We start from the raw sequence: 11,307 nt of genomic DNA on the forward strand, positions 1-11,307 counted from the left end.
TAGATTTCAATAAACTGATGCTGTGATGCTAAATAAAGAATTTTATTTTGTGAATGTTATTGGATTTCTTTAAATTTAGTCCATAGTTTTCTAGTTTGGGTTCAGCTGCAGTAGAATTTTTAAGCTCCAAGTATTAGGGGGAATCTTCTCAAATGTAGCTCCATGGTACATTTAGAAGTAGAACATACACAGGAATCTAATCACTGGTACAAAATGAAATACATTAGTGTACCAGAGATCCAGCAGTAGGTGCCCACTTACATGATTATACTGGTAAGGATAACTTTCTAATTATTATCTTTTCTTACTGATAAGTAGGGAGGAGAGAAGACTTCCTGTGCCACTCAGTTGAGGACACAGCTTATTTGCTACCTTATTGGCAAATTAGGATCTCTCTGGTTTTACTTCTCTCTGAGAGTTCACTCACTACTTATATGGAGGGACAATTTAAAGAGAATAACAGTGTAAGGAATGCTTAGCAGAGAGTCTGTGTTGCAATCTTGGATTTTATTTCCAAACATCCAGCTGTTTCAAAAAGTTAACAAGCTACTTTTTAAACTTAAAATATTGCATTAGTAGAAATAATTTAGAAATGTACTGCTAAATTCATATTTGCTGATAAAATACAAAGTTTTAGTGACAGTATAACCTTTCTGAGCAAAAACTGTAGTGAGTAGACTGGGGCTGTTACTGTATCCCACTTATCTCTAAATACAACATGAGTAATCACCCTTTTGGAAAACACTTTCGTTAGGAAATATTTTAATATGTTTCTCCTTAGAAACTTTTATTCAGTGTTTCAAATGCCCCTGATGAGCTAGTTTGTTTAATTTCAGTTGAAGTTAGCAGAAATTGTTTTCCCAGAATTTCTTAGGCTATGCAGACTAATGATTATCATTAAAGTTTTTATTTTACTTTAGCAAAAAAAATATCTCTGCACAAAACATTTTAGGTTAAATTCAAAATTTATGTATGATGCAAAAATGCACGTGATGTAAACTATAATAGGTTGCAGAGAAAATTTCATTTTCTTTGTCATTTCAACCTACTCTTTCAGTTTGATGACTGATCATAGCAAATACTAAATACTCTGTAACAACACCTTTTCAGATTAAAATGCTACAAGTCTAAATATTGTGTCTAGGTACTTTTAAAATTACGAAGGGAGAAATAATTGGTTGCTGAAACACTGAGCAGATACTGAAATTCAGAGTGTAGCCTAATATGAATTAGAAATACAGTATCAGTAATGACAGCATATTTTTCATAGATGAATGATGTATCAAAAAGGGAAAGTCAAATGCTGCCTAATGACAGGAAAACTGAAGTAGATCAAAAAGAGTGAGCTACAGATTTCAGATAAATTTATAAATGCTCATTCAAATATTTAATTTGAATGTCTTCCATCAAAGAGGTGCAGACATATCGCAAAACTTGATGACTGACCAGTATCCCAAGCTTATATCTTATTGTTGATCAGATTTGTGATTTTAATTTTTTTTAATTTATTTTTTTTCCACAATGAACTCTTGACATTTACCTGAAATGCTACCTATTAGATTTGTCTTAGTTTGTTGTTGGATACTCCTAATGGGAAGTGTGGAATATTCCTGTATATGCTTCCCCTACTAGTAAGCCAAAGTCTTTCAAACTTTCTTACATTTATTTTTAGAATAGTAATTTTGAGCTAATGACTTCTGAAATTTGCTTGAACTTGAGTTTATAAAGTTGCTTATGCCTCAGCTGATGATACTAGATGAGTGATTCTCTTGCTAGAATTCCAAGGGCCTGAGAAGGACTATTGTGATGACTGAAAACCTAAATATATATATATATATATAGCTTACTAAGCAGAAGCTAGTAAGCAGGTTGGAAGGAGTGTATATATGAAGGTGGAAGGAAGTTGTGAGCTGTTTAAGAATCACAGCAAATAGTTGTGGCCAGAAAAAGGGAGGAAAAGACAACTTAAGCAGTGGATCTTTTCTATGGCTCTAGAGGACAGCAGGATATTTTTAACAAGGAAACAGCAGTCATCTTTTGAGTCTACTTTTAAGCTTTGTAGCAGGATAGATGTTTTACTGACCAGAGGGCAGGCAAGCAGCCTGGTTTTTACCAGTAGTTGAGAGCTGGTAGAGTTCACAGCTTGGCAGCTTCTGATCATACAACTGAAGTTCAGATCAGCTGATGCTGTTTTGCGATGTGTATTTAAGTCTGCAAGCTGTTCACATTAGGTGGAAAGCTGAGGAGTGTTACCTGTCTGATGATCTAAGACTTAAAACTTTCTGATATGTATAATCCAATAGCGAACATACAAGCTCAGCTTCTCATAGCAATAGAAAATAAATGCTGCATAATTTTAACACATACATCCATACATCATGGATTGTTTTGGGCTGGCATGCTCTTCTCAGATTAGTGAAGAGCAAGTGAAAAAATCTACTGAGGGAAGCTGATCCACTTAATACAGTAAATGTTCTAACAAACAATATGAAAATATTTTGAAAGGGACATCTGGGATATACGTAACTTACAGAGACATTATTATGTGGTCAGGAATAGTTTAAAGCAGTACAAAATGCCAACAATTAAAACATTGGCATGTTAATATTACTTATTTGAATTGTAAATACAATTACCATTTTGTAAAAGGAAAAAAAAATCCCACACTTCAAATACCTTAAGTGTGTTAGCAACATCGTGCAAAAATCTTGCAAACATCTGTGGCTCGGTAAAATTATCATGTTTAATAGTTTCAGAATAAATATGGGATTTTTCTTAGGTGTACATTTTCTTGAGGATTTAAAGAGTAAAAATTATTTATCACAGTAAAAGGCTTTTACAAAGAGGGTCTGGTAGGAATCAGGATGAAAATCAAATCAGCAATGAGGCATATGAGACTAAACCACCATTACTTACATATGCTTCTTGAAGTTGTAAGTATTAACTGATGATATAGCTCCTGGAGGTATTAAGGATGAATGAAGTACTTGTCCTAAAGCGACCGGCAGTGCATTTTAAACTGAGTATCAAATGTTGATTTATTTTTATCTGTTTAAAGTAAGCAAATACCCATTCTATGAAATAGGCAAATATGGAGAACTTCCAAAGCTTTGGCTATAAACAGATTTTTATTTACCCCTGCCAAGATATGTTTTCCCCCCTTCTGCTTTTTTTTGTTTTCTGTAATTACTGCAATACTCTGAAGCTGGATGGTTAGTACCTCACTAATAGAAGGCAGTGCAAAGTGCAAAGAATGCAAATATTTGTCACTAAGAAATCACAAATTTTGCATCCCAGCTGCATTAGATAGAAAACGAGCAATTAAAGCGCTAGTTGTGACAGCCTTTTCTGTTGCTTTTAGAATGTTTTGCATGCTGTCATTCCATGCTATACGGTTCCTGAAGGGTAATGCCTTTGTAACATTTAAGCTTTTGCTTATATGCATGTAGCACTATTTTTGTGGGTTAGTTTGCATGATAGCTGGAAATACTATTGTGTATGGAGCCAGCAATCACATTAGTGAAGTTTTTCTTAATTTGAACAGTGTTTGCTTTGGCTCATGAGGATGATGCATCTACTAAATATAAGATCTATAAAGTTGCTTGTTGCCTGGTGGCGGGGAAAAAAAAAAAGGCAAACACTTTTGTATAAATTTCCCAACAGCACAGTGCATAGTTTTTGAATTTGATGGATATTTTGCATTGAAGTTAATGCTTTAGAAATATTTTTTAAAATCACTAATATATTATAATTTCACTGTTGGAATATGGGTTCTATGGGTTTCCTGTTTTAATGTGTTTTCAATGTCCTGCAGGAACAAAAGCCTGCACTTTCTAGATTCCTTGTAGATTTACAGAGACGTCTTGATGCATCCTTTCTCATTTCAACACACACACACACACACACACACGCACACACACACCCTTTCCATAATCTAGACTTGATTTAGCATAGTTCCTTCAGGAGCTAATCGAGCTCCTCTGCGAAACAAATAAAATAAGTAGTACAAACTGCATGAGGTTGAGGTGAGATTATGTTCCTGGCTTTCTTGAGAGACTGCAGCTGAAGCTAAACTTGCCTTTTGGCAGCTACAGAGAATGTTTCTTGCCAATACTCTGTCTAGCAAGTTGGCTCAGTTATTTGTCAGCATGTAGCCAACAGAGTCTGGATGACAGGTAGCTGTGTAACTCGCTGTGTGATGCGGGGGATGTTTGCTAAAACAAACGATCCATTAAACGTAAAATAGAGGGACCCATATTTCACAATATATCACATAATAGTATGAGAAGTTATGGGATTGCTGTTGCCATTTTTCTTTTTTTCTTAAATACTTGAGGAGATTTCTCAAGTTTTGCTGTGTGCTTGAGCATTTAAACGTCGTCTGATTCAATATAAAAAATGTTCAAATGTGATTTCTAAGAGAAGGAGAAACATAACTACATGTGTTTTCTTTCTACAGGGATGAATTGTAAAAGCTACACCATCTTGACCCAAACATAGTGTTACAGTGGACTGCTCATCTCCAGTTCTAAAAGCTTTTTGAAAACCAACAGCATTGCAGCTTGTTTTGGACTTCGTTATACTGTTGTTATCAGCATGGAAAAGCGTGGTGTTTGTTTTATTTTTTTAGATGCTCAAGGCAAATCTGATGAAATGGTGGAAAGTTTTACATGGGCACTGTTTTATTTAACATGCCTTTATTTTACTTTCATTTGTTCAAAGTGAATTTCTGCAGAATGGCAGATAAAGACCTATAGCTTGTGAACTCTAATTTTGATGGGGGTACTTGAACACTCACTTTTCTCAGCTCCTGTGTCCCTTGGTAAAACTGCTTCTGTGCACCTTATGACACTATGTAGGTAATACCAGGTGTCGTGTGTTCTGATGTCTGCTAGATGCTACTAAAAGGACATAAACTTCCTTTTTAAGCTTTTGACATGGTGTCATAGACTAGCATGTAGTAGATACAATCAGCTGCTTTATTACCTTAAAACCAGGCATTTGTATATATTAAACTTCAAGAGATCAGAGGTGGGTGGCCACTCTTATGAAACATTGCTGTTCAAGTCGGACATAACAGACATGGGTTTCCCTTTCCTTCTAAAATTAACTCACGGAGTCTTGAAATTCTCGTTTGGTTTATAGCTCACTACTGTTGTGATGCACATGGATTTAACTCCTTAAATATGCTGTAAGCTGTGTCCCAGTCACCAAACAGTTTATGCAATACTGCTTTGCCAAATAAAGTTAAAAGCAAAAGTGGAGGGCGGTGCTTGTGTGAAGGATTAGGATTAGTATGTAGTGGAATACAAAGATATGGGTTGCTAGATTCTTAAAAAAAAAATCCAGCTTGGTTCTAAAAGAAAGTTGTTTTTGGCAAAGCCACTTGCTGTATTAATGTTCTCATTTTTCTAATTGTGAGCACCCAGGAAAAATTCTGGCTTTTTTAGAAAGTGAATTCTTAATTGCTATACAAAGAAAACATGATACATGCAGAAGGAATAACAAATCCTGGACTCCTAAGCATAGATAGAGATGCAGTTGTTCAATGTGCATAACAAAGAGTAGTTGGAAGGCTATAAATGTGTTTTCTGCCCAAGGTTTTCTGGTTTGGTACTGTGAAATGTGAACAGCAAATTGCAAAGCAGTGCAGTAAGGTGAGCTGCTTTGGAAAGGGTCAAAGTGTGTCTTGAGTCATCTTGCTCAGATTTCAGCAACCAGGAGTGAAAGTAAACAGCATGTTACCATTGTTTTATTTTTTTTATGGTAAAAAGGATTATAGACTAAAATAACTTGCATACAAACAACCCATAGTGATCACTACAAAAATATCTTTGACTCATTATAGTTGAACAGCAATAGTTTTGTGATAGGGTTAATCCCTGAAAGCATAAAGGTTAAAATTCAAAGGCCTCTGAATATGAAAGAGGAACATTTTAAATAACTTTAGTTTTGAAGGTCAGCCCCATCCTATTCATATGTAAAAGACACGTATCAATTTATTTAGATGTTTGCAAGTTAATGTACCACCTCCTAATCTGACTGCAGCCTGGGAGCACATACACAAAGATAAATCTTACAAAAGAATTAATATAGTGTGTATTCTAGAAAATACAATTCAGAAAAACACACTTGCGTCTGACAAATTTGTACTAACCCACAATCAACTGTGAATCTAGTTCTTGGTGTTGAAGTGAAATATCTTAAATGATGCATGCTGATGTTCAACCTTTTGGTCACTGTATCATTCAATTTGAGTTCAGCTTTATTTACATCTTCTTACTAATTTAATCAGTGAAATTCAAGATATGAGCTCAACTGTATCCAAATTCTTATCTCTGGACACAGTGTAATAAGCTAGCCTAACTTGGAAGAGGCGATAAAGCTGAGACCCAGCAACAACTTTGTTTGGAGAGAACCACTTCAGGAGGTGTAAGACTTCAGGGACCAAGGCTGTTGGGATTAGTGCAGCCCTTCCACTGAAGGGGTTGGTGATAGTCAAGGTACTCAGACAGAATGGAGTATCCAGAAGTAGCATTTAGGAGCTGGAAAATGAAAACCCCTCCATGATGGAGCAATGGTTCTGAAGTAAAAACTTCTTGGAGAAGAGGACAAGTTGAAATGCAGATTTGAAGAGCTTGAAAGTGCTGTGTGAACTGTCTGAATTGCTACTTTGCCAAATAAAACAAATTGAGAGGAAGCTGTATCGAAGTGTCTGGGGTTTTTTGTGGTGTTGTGGTTTGTTGTGTTGGGTGTTGTTTTGTTTGTTTGTTTGTTTTTCTAAGACTTCACATGTCCAAAAATAAAGCAAGCATCTACAAAAATACTGGTTTACTAGATGACCAGAACTATGTGTCTGTTTTCTGTTAATTACTGTATTGCAGCAGTTATCAAGCCTGGCAGTACCATATGGAATGCAAGTGGAGTTTTATTTGGCTGTTTGGAACCTCTGTGAGTTCACAGTGATGTGTTCTGGGGAGCAGGCTGCGTGCGCAGTGTGTGAGTTCTGCCTGCCGCCTGTGGCTGAACCCAGCCAGTAGGAGTGTATGATCTGCCACTTGCAAGGATTAAAGTCTATGTTTTTGTAAGAGGTGCAGTGATGTTTCACTGGATTGTTCTGATCACTTCTAAGCTGGAACTTGAGAGAACAGACTGACTGAACCAGCGAGTTGCTTGTCTGGCTGTTTCAGGGATCAGGCAGTAGAAGACCTCCAGAGCTTGAGCAGAGGAACCAAGAGCCTGTACCTGTATTCTGATAATCAATGAACAGTTTTGGGTGCTCCACAGAGAAGAGCAGTTTGGTGTGCCATGTGGATGCTTCCTGTTTGCATAGCAGGAACTGCCTGTTTATTTACTATTTCCATTCAAGATTTTTCTTTTTTCTTAAATTCTTTTTGGAGGGAAGCCAGTGCACAGAGAGTGTGCACCAGCACTGCTGATGGAGGTCACCTGGATCATTCCCGAAATGTTTTGTAGTCAGCGAGTTTGAAACCGGTAGCAATGCCTGGAGCATGGGACTGCATGGCAGGCTCCAGAGCGTCCAGCTGGCAGCAGTTCTCTCCCTGTGTGCAGAGCTTTTGTGACAGGGTGACAAGCTCCAGGGTTTTCCACTGTGGAGGGGCAGGGGAATTAACCATCAGCACAAAGAGGTAAACTAAAATGTCCAGAGGAAAACTCTGAACTAATAGTGGCATTCTTGGCAGAAAGAAGGGTGATAACCCATTCTTGCAACAGCAGCGTTTTCTTCCTTTTACTCATTAATGTGCCCCAGGACATTTAGGATTTGATTGGAATGCAGTTCCCAGAAAGAGGATACGATAGAAACTCCTTCCTGATTTTGGCGTGAGTAATGCAACCTAAGCTCATGATTTGTATCTCTGGTTCCATTTAGCTGATTTTGGACATATTAGGATGCAGTTAGATCAAAAATACTAATTATCTTTATGGAACCCTTGTTCTTTGTCCCAAATTATGTGGAAGAGGTATTCTGCTGAATGAGCAGTGGCCCTGGCTCAGCAAAAAGGCATGATGAGGTCATGCAAGCACATTGTGCCAAAAAAACCCCAACAACGACCAAACAAAAAATGTGGAGGGGAAGTGCTGCCCAAAAAGCAGCATGTGTGCAGGGGGATGCAGGAGGTGATGAGGTGTGAAATTGGTCTTTTGCATTTCAGGACATCTGGACCTTACACGTCAGGAAGTATAAACTGGAGTTCAGATGCTGTGGTATACAGAAGATGGATTCAAGCACGGGGTTTACGTTGGTTTTGTGGGTTCATAAAGTTTGCCTTTGGTTCTATTTGATTTTTTTGTCTGCCCACTTAGAATTGTGAAGGGTTGAAGACCAGTTGTGGGAAGTGCACAGACACTCTTAAGGTATGAGAAACCCCTTTTGCCTTTACAGTCTTTGCCATGCAATTGTGTGCTCAGAGCATCCGGTGGCAAGGTTTGGGTTGCCATGGCTTAGTCAGGGCTGAGGAAATTGGTTTGGACTAAAGCTTGGCCTTGTGCAGCAAAATGCCATAGATTTTCCTCTATCTGTCCTGTCTATTTCCCACATCTCACCTGTGACATGCAGGGCTGCTTTCTGTTCCAGGTGGTAGTTTTACACGCAGTGCAAATTCGTAACGCAGCTGATGCATTCTGAGTTTTCTTATGAAAGGCTGTTATTGTTCTCTCGCGCTCTTGGCAGGGTGTTAATGAGATGCTCAGCAGAATGTGCTCAGGAACTAAAACCATACTTCTTTAAATTATGAATTGAATGGACATAGTTATTGCTGAATTATGTATGGAGGAGATTCAGCTGCCTGTTGAAAATAGCCTGAAAGCCTCAGGAAGGAGAAATGGAAAGAACTCGCTTTGTTTCTCATCACACCAAACTTGAAAATTTGAGAGGCTTAATCCTATGCCTTTTAAACAAACCTCTGTTTTAGCAACAACAGACTATTTTCATAAAGATTGTTGACGGGGTTTCTCTGAGATCTCACTTTGATCTTCTAATTTTTTTTTGTAATTCAGACATTTTTGTTATATGCTTCTGAGGAACTGACCTGATATTCTGGAAAACGAGCAGCTTCTGAGAAGCTGAAGTCCCTTTTTCAACCATGTTTAGGCACATGTTTGCATATTATGTGTCTTTATTATAAACAGGCTAAGTATCTTGTTTGCCATGTTCTGCCAAATCCTTTCTTCACTATAATGGAGATGGGGCATCAGAGGTTAATCAGTAATTCTACTTTCAGGTGCCTTGTGGACTAGGACATTTTAAGAGGCTTCTGGTTAGGGAAATGCGTGATTGAGAGCATCTGCCTAAGCATGTGCCCTGACCAGAGCTCTGGAGCCACTCATCTCCTCTGGATATAGAGGCAGCCTCAAGAAAGTTGTCCCTTGTGCATGGAATTCAACTTCATAGTCTCTGCTTCCCATTGTGCTGCCCACTTTCCTGTCCTTCCCAGCCCTGCACCCATTCAGGTCTCCTGCTCCTTCTGTAACTATGTTGTTCACTCATTTTGTTTTGAATTTAGATATCTTTAATGAGTCTTGTCTGTGCATTAGGAGCTGGTAGTTGTGAAGAACTATGTTGAAATGTCTTCCTCTGTCATCTTTAAAATGGGCTTAAACATTTCTGTTGGCTGAACAGCTGAGGATGTCCTTGCAAGCTGCGACTCTCGGTTCTTCACAGCACTGAACCTTTCTGCCTTGTCTGTGGTTTCTTAGCCTGCTCAAAATACACTTTTCATTGATTTATGAGTGGTGTATAACTGTCAGCCAAGAGCCTTACAAATACCAAAATTCTAGCAGGTATCTTTAAAAACTTGTTTCTAAACCGGCTTTTTTTGTGCTGATTCAGTCCTTCTAGACTTTTCTCTGTGTTTTTGAGCTCCAGTGCAGAGTGGAATGTTCAGCAAGTGTTTCTGTTATATTACAAATGTTTTAGTAGCCTTACATTCTCACTTTCTGACTTGTTTTAAGTAACTATTAGTTGAAAAAACATAGCCAAGGTACTTCTACCTTTTTTTTTTTTTCCTGTTTACAGGATGTTTCACTTTTCTTATGCAGGTCAAGCTGCTTGTTTCATTGGCTCTTTCATACTAATTACTACATTTTTATTGCAGCTGTCTGGTCTTTATGCCCATCAGCTCTCCCCGGGTCTTTTATAGCTTTTCCCTTTGCTTTTACTCTTCTAGGTTTTGTCATTAGAAACTGAAAAATCCCAATTCCTTATGCTTGTGAAAGCAGCAAGCGCAGACCTCAGTGATGCATTATGGTGAATCTGGGGCTTACGAGAAGGGCTCACTCTTTGTTTTGGGGTGGCATGTTTGTGTTGCAATTGGTTCGTGCAGCTGACTCGCTCTGTGGAGTTTGGGATGGAAACTCTTATGCTTAATCTAGGATTTAAAAAGCAAATGGAGCATCACACCAGCCTGTTTCAGCCTTTTTGTTTTGCAAATGTGCTTTTGGAACTGCCCCTTCGATAATCCTGCAGTGCTATGGAGAGACTACAGCGGGGATGTTCAGGCTAGGATCCTCTGCAAAAGTGGGCAGCAAGCTACCTGCATTACGGAAAAAAAATAGGACTTCTCATTATGGATAAAACTCAGGTAAGTATTGTCTGCTACCTTGAAATAATGTGTACCCTTAAGTGTATGTAAGTAGGTCTGAAGGGCAAAACAACTGAAAACATAAAATGCGATCTAACTGAGACATGTGTCTTGATCGACATGAAAATACACTGACAAAACAAATTGTAATGACCTCTCCTAATACACAGAGGAGTAATATCCACAGGTATACACTATCAGAGCAATTGATATTCCCTGCTGATCTGTCTGAAGCATGAAGGTAGGAAAATTAGGTGGACTGAGCATATTCCAAGATGTGTGGATAGACACATGTCAGCGTTTAGGACAGGAAAAACAGATCTGACAGACCACAAATAGAGATTTTTCACACAGAGGATCTGCCTTCTGCTCCAGCATAAACACTGTATATGGCTCCCTAGCTCCTGAAGTTTGCGTGAGAAGCCATGAAAGCAGCTGGCAATGCAACCACGCAGATGGGGTAGCAGCAGTGCCTGCTCTGAGCACTCCTTTGCAGTTGGGGAGTGAGCCCCAACCTTGGGAGCAGCTGGGAAGGGGCTACAGACACAATGTCAGCAGGACGCGATGGCTGGGAGCAGCCTGTGGAGAGGGGAAAGCACCCCCCAGCATGTCAACACAGGTGTCTTGTCACAGGTTTTTCTGCTGGTGCTCAGAGGTGCTCTGGCTCAGTAGTTCAGGATCACTTATTTAAAGTCCAATAGCATTA

At 38.6% G+C, this 11,307-nt stretch overlaps 1 protein-coding gene across 4 annotated transcripts in view; it reads left to right on the forward strand.

The window, feature by feature from the left end:
• The window catches only part of PCMT1 (protein-L-isoaspartate (D-aspartate) O-methyltransferase), a 35,576-nt gene extending 28,737 nt beyond the window's left edge, over window positions 1–6,839 (forward strand). For all 4 annotated transcript variants that reach the window (XM_082047246.1, XM_082047247.1, XM_082047245.1 and 1 more), the window contains exon 8: window positions 4,460–6,839. In XM_082047246.1, coding sequence (XP_081903372.1) covers window positions 4,460–4,472 — 13 coding nt within the window. In that variant the 3' untranslated portion in view covers window positions 4,473–6,839. The remainder of the gene's footprint in view (window positions 1–4,459) is intronic.
• Window positions 6,840–11,307: the final 4,468 nt, after the last annotated feature.

This window comes from Streptopelia decaocto (assembly GCF_964273445.1).
Source record: "Streptopelia decaocto genome assembly, chromosome: 3".
Taxonomy (NCBI): Eukaryota; Metazoa; Chordata; class Aves; order Columbiformes; family Columbidae; genus Streptopelia; species Streptopelia decaocto.